Here is a 13,514-nt window from a genome sequence, read left to right as displayed (position 1 = left end):
ACTGGAATCTGTCAGACAGATAAGATTTAAACCAGCCTAGCGCTGTTCCCCTGATCCCTACAGCATATTCCAGCCTTTCTAAGAGAATTTTGTGATCGACTGCATCAAATGCAGCACTGAGATCTAACAAAACCAGAACAGACACAAGTCCATTATCTGAGGCCATAAGAATATAATTAGTGACTTTCAGTAGAGCTGTTTCAGTGCTATGATGAGCTCTGAAACCTGGCTGAAACTCTTCAAACAGGTCATTGCTGTATAAATGCTCACACATTTGATTAGCAACAATTTTCTCAAGAATGTTAGATAAGAATGGAAGATTGGATATAGGTCTGTAATTTTTCAAGTCATCTCGATCAAGCGAATGTTTCTTAAGTAAAGGTTTAATTACAGCTAACTTAAAAGCCTGTGGTACATATCCATTTACTAAAGATAGATTAATCATATCTAAAATGGGGCTGGTAATCAGAGGGAACACGTCCTTAAATAATTTGGTTGGGATTGGGTCGAACATACAAGTTGAAGGTTTAGATGAAGCTAATATTTCTGATAACTCAGGAAGCTTCACAGGATCAAAACAGTCCAAACACAAATCAGGTTCTGCAGTTATTTCCAATGTTATCTCACTTGCTGAGGATGAAGTAATCATCTTCGGGAGTATGTCAAAGATTTTCTTTTTAATAGAATCAATTTTATTTAATAAGAATCCCATGAAGTCATGGCTGCTAAGAGCTAAGGGAATGGATGGCTCAACGGAGCTAGCAACTGCTTAGCAACTGTACTAAAGAGAAACCTAGGATTATTCTTGTTCTCTTCTATTAATGATGAGAAATAAGCTGTTCTAGCTTGGCGAAGTGTCTTTTTATACAACAGTAGGCTATTTTTCCAGATTAAGTAGGAATCCTCTAGGTGTGTAGAGCGGCATTTTCTCTCCAATTTTCTAACATTGTGCTTTAAAGTACGCAGCTCTGAATTAAACCAAGGAGCTAGCCTCCTATTAATGATTACCTTCTTTTTCGAGGGGGCTGCATTGTCGAATGCATCACGCAATGATGAAGAAACACTATGAACAAAATAATCAATTTGTGAAGGGGCAGAAACAGAATTATTGCCCTCCACTGTGCTTTTCAGTGATAATGAGGAAATTAAAAGTGGAACAGATTCTTTAAAGGTTGTTACAGCATCGCCTGATAATGATCTACTATAATGAAATTTTCTTTCAGGTGTGGAGTACTCGGTTAAATTAAACTCAAAAGTTATTAAGAAATGGTCAGACAGGACAGGGTTATGAGAGAATATTGTTATGTCTTTACACTCAATGCCATATGTCAGCACAAGGTCCAGAGAATGAAGACAAAGGTGGGTAGGTTTGTTAATGTTTTGATCAAAGCCAATTGAGTCTAAGATAGCATTAAACGCTATATTTAGGCTTTCACTTTCTACATGAATGTTAAAATCCCCCACTATAATAACTTTATCTGTATTTAACACTAAATCAGATAAAAGGTCTGAAAACTGATCTAAAAATTGAGAGTAAGGGCCTGGTGGATGGTACAAAACAACAAACAGAAGAGGTTTTAGTGCTTTGCAATTTGGATGAGGAAAACTAAGGATTAAATATTCAAAAGAGTTGTAGCTATTGATTGGTCTGGGAATAATCAATAAATCAGACTGAAAGATGGTTGCTACTCCTCCTCCTCGCCCAGTCTTTCGAGGAATGTGAAAATTTAAATAATTAGTAGGAGTTGACTCATTTATAGTAACATAATCCTTTAGCTGCAGCCAGGTTTCTGTGAGGCAAAGTAAATCAATCTGATTGTCAGAAATCAGGTCACTAACTAGCAATGTCTTTGAAGAGAGATCTTATGTTCATTAAACCACATTTAATTGTTTTATTTTTCTTTTCGGTCTGAGTTGTGTTTATTTTTATTAGATTTTCCTGATTTCCTCCTTTTAGATTATTTTTTAATCTATTCAATTTTGGCCGTGGGCGAGACACTGTCTTAATAGGGTAATGGGTAGTAGTGTGTGACTACAGCACCTGATATCCTGAGGCGTTTCCTCTTAGGGATGTCACAACTAAACAGATAGCTTATGCTCTTTTACAGCTCTTTTCTCGAGTGGGGATTCCATCTGAAATCCTAACAGATTAGGGAACACATTTTTTATCAAATACATTAAGGCAAGTTTATACGCTTCTAGGGATTAGGAGTATTCGGACCACCCCTTATCACCCACAAACAGATGACTTAGTGGAGAGATACAATCGAACACTGAAAACTATGTTAAAGAAGTTAATCTCTGCTAACGCTAAAGACTGGGACAAGTGGCTCCCATATCTGTTGTTCGCTTATAGGGAGGTACCACAAGCTTCAACAGGCTTTTCACCTTTTGAGCTTCTTTATGGCAGACAGGTGAGAGGACCACTGGATGTTTTACAAGGGTCCTGGATTAAGCCAAAGAAAGAGATGACAAGTGTATTGGCCTACATTCTTCAGATGAGGGAGAAAATGGAGCAAAACACTAATCTGGTGAGGAAGCACCTGAAGAAGGCACAGCAGCAACAGCAAACATGGTACAACAAAGGTGCAAGGGAGAGATCGTTCAGTCCAGGACTGCAGGCCCTCTTGCTACTTCCCACTGCTGAAAATAAATTGTTGGCTAAATGGCAAGGTCCATATACTGTGCTGAGGAAGTTAAGTTCAACCACTTATGAGATTCAAATGCCAGAGAGAAGAATTCCAAACCAATCATTTCACATCAATCTGCTAAAGGAATGGAAAACCCGGGATAGTCCAATCCAACAGCAGCTGTTTGTGCGTGCTGTAGCTGAGGAAGAAGATGTTGTTTGGGAGTTTACTCCTGTTGGACTGAACTCTGCCTTGCTGGACCTCTCTCATCTATCCGTAACTCAGCAGGAAGAACTGTTTTCCATTATTCCGCCAGATCTTTTTCAGGAGAAACCTGGGTCAACAAACCTGGTGCAGCATGACATCCACCTGAAAGAAAGTGTACCAGTCAGTACACTTTCAGTGTACTGACTGGTACACCAGTCAGTACACAAATCAGTATGTACCAGCTCTAAAGGTTTCTCTGCCTTTCTGTCTGGTTCCCTATTCCTGTTCTGTATGAATTTTCCTTGTGTACACACCTCACATAGCTTTTCTGACTTTATCACACCTCCTTTTATCTCCATGCCTTTTACTACATTTTGAAGCTTTCGTACATCTTCGTAGTTACAGTGACCCAATATTTCATGCCAAGTTTGCATGTCATGGCATACTTTACACTGATCATCAGGAAACTCAACAGTTGGTAAATAAAAAAGATTTCCACTTTCATGAATGTCAAACCTGCTCCCATCTTTGGTGGTTATATTGCTGTCCTCCGTTTAAACGTGATTACTGCTCCTCCTTTTGTTGTTCTTGCCACAGAGAAGATGTCATGTGGATAAGAAGACATATAGAGTGCATCCCTCAAGTGCGCCTTGTATTGTTGTCCTTTTTTGTCCAGCAGGTGGATTGTGGCTGTTCCTCTTTTCTGTGCCATTCCTGTACACTTGGTTCCATCAGCTAATTCCACATTGTGTGACTCGGGTTGGAAGGTTTCATCAAAGCTTTTAAACTTTTTGATGTCGTTTACAATGTGGGAGGTCGCTCCTGCATCCACCATAATGCCTTTCATCTTAACGTTGTTTGGTTGCTCCATATTGTGTGTGTGTGTGTGTGTGTTCAGCTTTGAAAAAATGGTCTTGATCTTGTTTTTCTGCTACTTGTCTAACTCCATCTTGATTTCCCTTTTTCTTACACAGCGATTCCTTGTGTGTGTTACTTCTGCAATAATTACACCATACCTTCTGTAGACATTTTCTCGCTATGTGTCCTTTCGTTCCACATTTGTAACACGTCACGCTGGTGTATTTTTTCTTATTGCTTGTATACTGCTTAGTGTAAGTTCTGTTTTGCCTTGTACATGTTTTCATGACATTGTCAGTAGATTCAGCTGTTTTCATTCTTTCAGTTTCTTCATAAACTCTCAGCTTTTCTCTTAAAGTCTGCAAATGTAATATCATTTTCCATCTTGTGGACATTATGTGGACAGTAAGCGGTTTGAAGGATTCTGGTAGTCCATTTAACACCATGGCAACTATCAGTCCATCACTCATGCTCTTGCCTGCGCTTCTTAAAGCTGTAATGAGGTTCTCAGCTCTTATAATATAGTCTGTAACACTCTCTGCGCTTGCCATGTGTAGCTTTGTCAGTGACGTATACAGATTTATTATTCGGGGCTGGCTTTTCCCACAATAATGTTCTTAGAATTTTCAGAGCATTCCTACCGTTATCTCCAGCTTCATGTCTTATTAACGACAGGCTTTTATCATCTAGCACTTTTACCAACTCTGCAAAACAGTCTGCATTTTTTCATCTGTCTTCAGCCACCTGTCCTCCATCCTCAGTGACGGGTTCATGCAGGATAGTTTCTTTTAGCTTCAGTGTGTGCAGATTGGCCAGAAATCTTGTCTCCCATAAATCATATTTTTCTTCACATCCATCAAATAAGAGCGGGGATACAGAGATATTCGTTCCTCTGTTCGCTATCTCGTCTGAAGCACTAGCCTGCTGTTGGACCACTTGTTGCTGAATATTGGACTACTTGCACAGACACCAGGCCTCCTGATGCTTGCGGCCATTTTGTATCCCGGACAGTGCGCGCCTCCATGTCCCGTCGAGCATCACGACTGTTATGACGGGGCGTCTCAAGTCTGACGTCACAAGACGCTATATAGGAAGGCAGGCATTTTAAAACTTGCTTTCCAGCTGGCAATCTTGACGGGGTCGCCACGCAACTGGAGCGTCCTTGGAAGTAACAGAAATCCCACGTGGAGTTTCCAGTTATTTCTCTCTCTCGTTGGCCAACAAACAATTCATAACTGAGGTTTTTGGACTAAGAAGGCCAGGAATTTCACTTTGCCGATCGAAGACGTGAGTTAACACGTAACTAAAACACGGAGTTCGAGGAAACGAACCGCCATTGTGTTTCATCCCTAGTCGACTGCTGATGGTTAGACCCTATTTTTCCTTTTCGTCAAAAAGACCAAAGGACAGGACTGATCGCTCTCTTGGTGTAACTGCGGACACGCAACAACACTCAGCACCCCTTTTTTTTTTCTCCCACTCGCTGCCCCGAAGGAAGCTTCAACAAGTAAAACCCATCTTTTATTTAATCTTTTATTTCTTTATTAGAAGGCCTGGGCAGGGTCAGAGGTTGTAGAAGCGATCAGAATCGCTGGTTAGGATCTCATGTGTTCTGAATAATATGTGCATGTAACCTTGCTTATTGAAACTTTGATGTGTTATGTTGATATCGGGATCCGCCGCGGTCCTAGAGCTGTTTGTGTTTTACTACCTGAGAGTCAACGCGGGTGCGTTGTAAGACTGGACTGTTAAACAACCTCATGGTAAAATTCTCCATTTCCCCTTTGTCTTCAATCTCACTGTGCTAGCTTGCCGCCAAAAGTTAGAATCCTTTGTGCTCAGGAGTTAGGGGGAAGTTTTATGATCAGAAGATCATAAAGGACAGTCCGAGCTGCGCTCCAACCCCCCACCACTCGCCACCACACCACCACTCATATTCTCATTTCCTTCGTCTGTTGTGCCATAAACTGCTGGTTGATTCAATACATACCCACTACCGTTTGTTGAATTTTGCTTAGTTAGATGTGTTACCCCTGTGTTTGTAGAATTTTGCATGTTGAGTAGGTGAAAATTAATAAATATTCACATAGATAAAGAGAGAGCGTTTTGTGTTCATTGTGTGCGAAAGGGATTCGTCAGTCAAAATAAGGTTAACGTTCCACACGTTTCGACAGAAACGGTCGATTAAACAGTGACATCTCCGGCAATAGTTATTAATTATTACGGAGTATTTAACGGTTGTAATTGTCAAAGGCGTTGAGCCACAAATACAACACCAGAAACATCTCTGGTCTCGATTCATAAATGAGGATTTTGGTTAGGAAGTTGATTTAGTCAGGTTATGATTTGTAATTATAATTATTGATCAAGATTAATCAATCAATAATCATAAACCCAACACTGCTATACTTATTTCACTAACCTAGCTTACTGGCTTCGATACGCTGATTTCCCGCGCACAAGTTTATGGCGTTACTACTTCGTGCTAAACTTCTAATGCTCATTTATTTCCATCTCACCTGGGCCCATAACCTGTTAAAGGGGTTGAAGATATTCAGCTCTCCACGTGTGGATGGATAGTAAACGAATCACTCGGACTTCTCTTTAGGCGATTGTCGCCATATTTTACAGTTGAACATCTCGGCTCAGTTTTTCTCCGAACTGAAAACAAATTAGAACAGCAGCATACGTAACGGAAATGGAAATACACCCGCTACCAAAATAAAAGTGTAAGAGCGTTAAACGGGACACTTAACAGATGGGTTGTGCCAAAGTTATTTTTCTGCCTGACCTGTGATGCAAAAGGCCGGTACCAGAATCTGCACTGGTGAGCTGATGGTGTACAATTTTTTATGAAAGAAATTAAATGAAAAAACACAGAGCTCTGGAAAACTGATGAAGCCCGTTTCCATTTTTTTCCTCTTATGGTCCTCCTCCTAACTGCTGGATTTTGTCATCCTGTCTGAGGGTTCTACTGTGCAAAAGAGCCCCCACAATAATCAAGAAAAAAGAACCATGTATAAATTTCCTGTCAAAAATTACAAGATTGACAGTGTGTTTTGGCAAACAGCAATAGATAGAGAAAGAATAGGTATAGATGTGCTACAAAAACAAGATATGTCATGTTCAAACTGATAAACTATTTAGTTTTTTTGTGCAAATATTCACTCATTCTGAATTTGATGCTTGCAACACGCTCCAAAAAAGCTGGGAGAGGTGCAACAAAAGACTGTGAAAGGTGAGGAATGCTCAAAAAACACCTGTTTGGACCATTCCACAGGTGGAAACAGGTTAGTGTCATGAATGGGTATGAAAGGAGCATCGACAAAAAGCTTAGTCGTTGACAAGCACGGATGGGGTGAAGTTCATGATTTTGTGAACAACAGTGTGAGGAAATTGTTCAGCAGTTTAAGAACAACGTTTCTCAACGTACAATTTCATCATCTACAGTCCAGAATATCATCAAAAGATTCAGAGAATCTGGAGATATCTCTGCACATCAGCAGCAAGGCCAAAAACCAATATTGAATGCCCATGACCTTTGATCCCTTAGGAGGCACCACATTAAAACAGACATCATTCTGTAACAGATATTACCATGTGGCCTTAGGAACATTTCAGAAAACCACTGTCAGTTAACACGATTTGTCGCTACATCTACAACTGAGTTAAAACGTTACCATGCAAAGCGAAAGCCACATAACAACAACACCCAGAAATGCTGCTGGCTTCTTTGGGCCCGAGCTCATCTGAGATGGATTGACACAAAGTGGAAAAGTGGGCTAAGGTCTGAGGAGTCCACATTTTAAATTGCTTTTGGAAATCATGGACGATGTGTACCTAACGTGCACAACTCTGCTTCTGGTGCAAGTTCGGATTTTTCCAAAACAAGCACAAAGTTGTTGTATGATCCAGGCTGTTAATAGCAAAACATTCTGAGTGTACAATCATTATCCTGTTCTTCCCTTTCAACTCCCACACACTTTATTAAAAGGCTCTCCATGCTATGGGGTGCTGTTCATAAAGTTACACAGTAATAAATTGACAGCAATATTTTGGGTTATTTAGCCTGTCATAGGAGACAAACTAAATATGCAATATGCAAACTAAATATTTAGTTTAAAACTAAATATGCAGTTTACAAACTGCATATTTAGCTCCAAACTAAATATTTAGGTGAGATATAAATATTTAATTTGCAAATTAGCATTGCTAACTCAATATTTAGTTTGGAGCTAAATATTCAGTTTGGAGCTATATATGTAATAGTTTACACATATTTAGCTTGCTAACTAAATATTTAATTTGGAGCTAAATATGTAGTTTGTAAACTACATATTTAGTGTAGAGCTCAATGTTAAGCTTGCTAACTAAATATGTAATTTGTAATATTCAACTTGCTAATTAAATATTTAGTTTGTAACTGTGATATTTATAAATGTATGAATGACATGGTGAAAATATGACTTTGAAAACTGAGCCCCCATTTTTTTTTCTTTAAGCTAAATAATCCAAAAATATTGCTGTTAATTTTTGACAAAGTAACTTTACAAACGGCACCCCGTCTCATCCATCCGCTAACACAGTGACGATAGGCCTTGAACGCACCACGGTGGAGGTGGCGTCTTCATGGTGAGGAACTCAAGACTATAAATCATCCGGTGTTCTCTCGGCTGCACTCTTTCCTGGTTCTCCTTCTTACCTGTAATAAACGTCCTACTGTGAAGCTGTGATGGACCGCTGGACGGGCAGAGTGGCTCTGGTGACCGGAGCTTCGGTCGGGATCGGAGCGATTATCGCCAAAGAGCTGGTCCGGTTCGGCATGAAGGTGGTGGGCTGCGCAAGAAACGTGGACAAGATACAGGTTTGTTCCACTTTTAAAACTTTTTTTTTTTTTTATTAAATCCGGATATTATGCAACATTGTCAAAGCAGCTGGGAAAGTTTTTACATTATTGATAATACAAGAACGGTTTCAGACAGCTTAGATTATTTATGCAATTAGAAATATAATTTGTAAACATTAGGTTTATATATGTTTTAAGTCTGATTTATGTTTAGAATACTTTTTCTTTAAGCTATGTCATGATTACATAAGAGGGGCGTTTGAAATTTATTATAAACAAGCAAAACCCCGTTAACACACAAAGGTCGTGTTATGTAATAGAATAAGCAGATCAGTTTCCAGTAAAAATCCACTGCGACTGGTTTGAAGAAAACCTCTGACTGGGAGTTCTGCTGAGTTACACAATGAAGCAAATGTCTGCAGCAGGATTCGTTTTGGGTCTTTTTTGAGGTTGGATGTTGTTGAAAAATAGTTAAGCGGTTCAAAAAACAAAAGTAAAATCCAGCATTTTGGAATTAAATATGAAATATGTTCAATCAGTCTATTAAATATATAAAGATAAAAGCTGGAATGAATAGGCCGCTTGTATAGGTCAAAGTCCTCACAAGATGAAGCTCACTATGTGTAGTAACTATTTAATTATTAGCCATAGCCATAAGGCTTTGTTTGCACATGCTAACAATTCTGGCTACTTTTTTTTATCTTCAAACAAAAAAGAATCAAGTCATTAAAGTAAGAAATTGAGCTTTTTATTATTAGTTAAATTTGTATTTTCCACATGTTATTCTTGATTCTTTAGAGTGGCATTGGTTTAGCTTTTTTTTTACAGGAAAGCTGTTCTGTATGAAATCTCTCCAAAGACGCCTTAAAACCAAACATTTAAAGCCATCTACTCCTTTTTGAATATGTTTTAAGACATCCAAAATAGTTTTGTAACATTGCAAGTATTAAAATGACACACAAACAAGTCAGTTTGAGGGTAAAACATCATGAAGATGCTGTGAGGGTGACGTTACAGTTGGAGTCTACTGGTCTGTCTAATAAGATCCTCTAGTGTGAGCAGCAAATAAAGGCAGCAGTTTTATTTTTGAATAAACAGCAGTTTATTTTTGAAGAGGTAACAGTTGCTTCTTCCGGGATTCTGTGGGTGATTCCAGCAGGTGGGTGTGTCTGTAGTCAGCTCCATGTATATGACAAACACACCTAATTCAAATATTAGCTTCAACTACAAATAAAACCTAGAATTAACTAAACTAACCAATTACACTGAAAATTAAAGAAGCATCTATGAAATTATACATCAGGATCATCATTAATATGTCAGTAGTAAGATTTACAGTATGTTGCGCTCCATTTCCATTGAGTAACAGTCTTAGATTTAAATTTCCACCCCTAAATAAAACTGTAAATTTATGGGGGGGATGTTTTTAGCACAAATTAATGTATAAATTTGCAGTCCTGATAATGTCAGACATTTCAACCAAATGTTTGTAAAAAGTAAAACCACAAACCTTTTCTCCTTTTTAGGCGCTGGCGGCAGAGTGTCAGACTGCAGGATACAGTGGCGTCCTGATCCCATACAAGTGCGACCTGACCAGTGTGGAAGACATCCAGTCCATGTTCGCAGCCATCAAAGCGAAGCACAAAGGCGTGGACGTCTGCATTAACAATGCCGGCTTGGCTCACCCTGAGCCTCTGCTGAGCGGAAAAACCAGTGGCTGGAAGAACATGCTGGATGTAAGAACTCAATGTTACTCTGAAAATCTGACGTAACATTGTTTTAAAGCTCTAAATTGTTCAGTGATAGTCAGAAATAGTTTTCATTCCTGTAAATGAGAAGGAGATGGGAGAAACAGTGGAACTGCAAGGAGCATAGGTGCTACTCGGGTACCTGAGATCAATGGTGGGCAAGATATGGGTAATAACAGAAAGCACGGAGGCAGAGTTGGAGAAGTTCAGATACTGAGAGATATCAATATGGAAAGGATTAAATGGAATAAGAACCGTGGGGCCAAGCTTGCCGCGGCCCAGGCGGTGGCAGAGGCAAAAACTCGGACATGGGAGGAGTTCGGTGAGGCCATGGAGAAGGACTACCGGTTGGCCCCGAAGCTATTCTGGCAAACCGTCCGGCGCCTCAGGAGGGGGAAGCAGTGCTTCGCCAACACTGTTTACAGTGGGGGTGGGAGGCGGCTGACCTCAACTGGGGACATTATCGGGCGGTGGAAGGAGTAATTCGAGGATCTCCTCAATCCTGCCATCACACATTCCCTGGTGGAAACAGAGGCTGGGGACTCGGGGTTGGACTCTTTCATCACCCAGGCTGAAGTCACCGAGGCAGTTAAAAAGCTCCGCGGTGCCAGGGCTTCGGGGTTGGATGAGATCCGCCGTGAGTACCTCAAGTCTTTGGATGTTGTGGGGCTGTCATGGTTGACACGCCTCTTCAACATTGCGTGGCGGACAGGGACAGTGGCTCTGGATTGGCAGACTGGGGTGGTGGTCCCCCTACATAAGAAGGGTGACCGGAAGGTGTCTTCCAACTACAGGGGGATCACACTCCTCAGCCTCCCTGGTAAGGCCTATGCCAGGTTATTGGAGAGGAGAGTCCGGCCGATAGTCGAACCCCGGCTTCAGGAGGAGCAGTGTGGTTTTCGTCCCGGCCGTGGAACACTAGACCAGCTCTATACCCTCTACAGGGTGCTCGAGGGTTCATGGGAGTTTGCCCAACCGGTGTGTTTTGTGGACCTGGAGAAAGCATTCGATTGTGAGGGTGAGGAGCTCGGCCATCTGGGAGGGGCTCGGAGTAGAGCCGCTGCTCCTCCACATTGAGAGGAGCCAGTTGAGGTGGCTCGGGCATCTATACCGGACTTTGTCTCTTAGCTGGCCTGGGAACGCCTTGGGCTCCACCCGGAGGAACTGGAGGAGGTGTATGGGGAGAGGGGCGTCTCTGCTGAGTCTGCTGCCCCCGCGACCCGGTCCCGGATAAAGCGGACGACGACGAGTACGAGTAAATGAAATAAACCTGGATGACAGGTTTAATCCATCCAGAAAATTTTAGACTAAAATATATAGTAGTTGAACTATGACACCCAACTTCTATAAACATTTATTATTTGTATATTTACTGTGTTGACATGTTCTTTTGCAGGTGAATGTTTTGGCTCTTAGCATCTGCACTCGTGAAGCGTACCAGTCGATGAAAGAAAGAAACATTGATGATGGGCACATCATCAACTTAAACAGGTACACTTTTATTTATATTGTTTCACCTTGCAAATGATAATAATCGACCTGTTTTTGGAGCAGGTAGTGAAAGGCTCACAGAAATTAAAACAGGGCGCATAAAGTTAATGGCAGCAACATCTCTGGCAATGGTTTTGTGAAAGAGGAACTTTCAAAGCAAAAAAAATCATTAAAACGTTAATTAAATAAGAGTCTTGTGGCACAGGATGCCTAATATTGTTCAATGGTTCACTATGAATTCAAATCAGTTGGGATGTTTCTGTGCTTTCTGTAGTGGGATATATCAGTACTTCTTTGTAAATGTTGGCCCATCAAATATTTTCTTCTGTTTCAGCATCTGTGGGCACATTGTAATTAACAGCAGCGAAGGCCATTTCTACACGGCCACCAAATACGCCGTGTCCGCACTGACCGAAAGCCTGAGGCAGGAGCTAAGAGAGGCCAAGACTCACATCAGAGCTACAGTAAGGCTGCAGTGCTGTCTCCCTTCATTTAAAAACACACCCTTGTACTTGTTTAGCCTGCAGTGAGTCAGTATAAAATCAAATCTTTTTGATAGATCCACCACGCCTCATAACGAACTCTCTGAGAATATTATAAAAGGAACTTCATTTAACACCGAGGATATCAGTCAACTTCACTTTTCTATTTATGTGGTAGAGACCTGTGAGGAGTGTTTGTTGGCATAAGGGCTCATGACTTAAGCTGCTGTGTTGTTGAAAAACAGATTTATCTGTTGGTCTTTAAAAAGGATATGCAGGCCAGGCACAACTTAGAAATGCATGACTGCCGCTGATTTGACTTATCAGTCTTTCAGCTTTTAGTATTTTTACATTTGACCCCATAAAGTTTCAGGCTCAACCGGTTCTGCAGTCTATGGTAGAATAGATCTTTTTATGTCCTGACGTTAGCCCACTGTTCTCTGTCTCTGCAGTCTATTTCTCCTGGTATGGTTGAGACTGAATTTGCTTATCGGCTCTACAGCGATAACCCTGAAAAAGCTAAGGCAACTTATTCTCGCCTTAAGGTAATCATATTAAAAATGTATATATTTAATAATCCATACTACATTCATATATTGTAGACTTTTTACAGAGATGACGAAAGTAGTCAAGCCTTTACCTTATTTTCCAGGCCTTGGAAGCAATAGACGTTGCGAATGCTGTTGTATATGTCCTAAGTGCCCCTCCTCATGTTGAGGTAGTTGCCTTTTCTATCTTTACAAGCTTTGTGTTTTACTTTTGTCTTACCTTCAGTTATTCAAGAATTATCTGACCGTCACCACCTTATTTTCCAGATCGGAGAACTTTTGTTGCGACCTGTGGAGCAGCAAGTATGATCTTACAACCATACGATGGTTACATTTTACATACACTCATTCTACATATGATTTCTGTACCGCATCTATGAAATGAATGACTGTAATCACTATTCAAAAGAATAAAAGTCTGATTTTAAGGTGAAATGTGTTGCTGCTGAGACTTGTTATGATGCCTTGCAAGAGCATTCATAACCCTGGCACCTTTCCACATTTTGGCATGTTACTTCCACAAACTTAAATGTATTTTAATTGCTTGGTATGAATGAATGCATGAAGGAATGAATGAATGAGTTTTTCATTTCAAATGAAAAGCAACAAGTGTTTACAAGGAAATGAGAACAAGGAAAACTTAAAACAAGCATAATGCATGGTTATAGATGTTTAGAGTTTTCACATACATCTGAATATTCATA

General features: G+C 40.4%; 1 protein-coding gene across 1 annotated transcript; it reads left to right on the top strand.

Moving 5' to 3' along the window:
* Positions 1 to 8,332: 8,332 nt before the first annotated feature.
* On the top strand, positions 8,333 to 13,245 carry LOC124883585 (dehydrogenase/reductase SDR family member 11-like). The gene is made up of 7 exons (XM_047390741.1): positions 8,333 to 8,559; positions 10,068 to 10,277; positions 11,686 to 11,780; positions 12,115 to 12,244; positions 12,715 to 12,807; positions 12,915 to 12,980; positions 13,078 to 13,245. Exons 1-7 carry the CDS (start codon positions 8,428 to 8,430, stop codon positions 13,117 to 13,119), a joined length of 768 nt encoding a protein of 255 aa, XP_047246697.1. The 5' UTR covers positions 8,333 to 8,427; the 3' UTR covers positions 13,120 to 13,245.
* The last annotated feature ends 269 nt before the right edge of the window (positions 13,246 to 13,514 follow it).

Source organism: Girardinichthys multiradiatus, chromosome 18 (assembly GCF_021462225.1).
Source record: "Girardinichthys multiradiatus isolate DD_20200921_A chromosome 18, DD_fGirMul_XY1, whole genome shotgun sequence".
Taxonomy (NCBI): Eukaryota; Metazoa; Chordata; class Actinopteri; order Cyprinodontiformes; family Goodeidae; genus Girardinichthys; species Girardinichthys multiradiatus.
Note: the sequence above shows the minus strand (reverse complement) of the source record. Positions and strands in the feature narration are given on the sequence as shown.

Coding starts and splice junctions, on each gene's coding strand:
- LOC124883585 (XM_047390741.1), top strand. CDS start 8,428: ATGGACCGCTGGACGGGCAGAGTGGCTCTGGTGACCGGAGCTTCGGTC. Junction 11,781..12,114: donor CACATCATCAACTTAAACAG/GTACACTTTTAT, acceptor CTTCTGTTTCAG/CATCTGTGGGCACATTGTAA. Junction 12,808..12,914: donor CAACTTATTCTCGCCTTAAG/GTAATCATATTA, acceptor CTTATTTTCCAG/GCCTTGGAAGCAATAGACGT.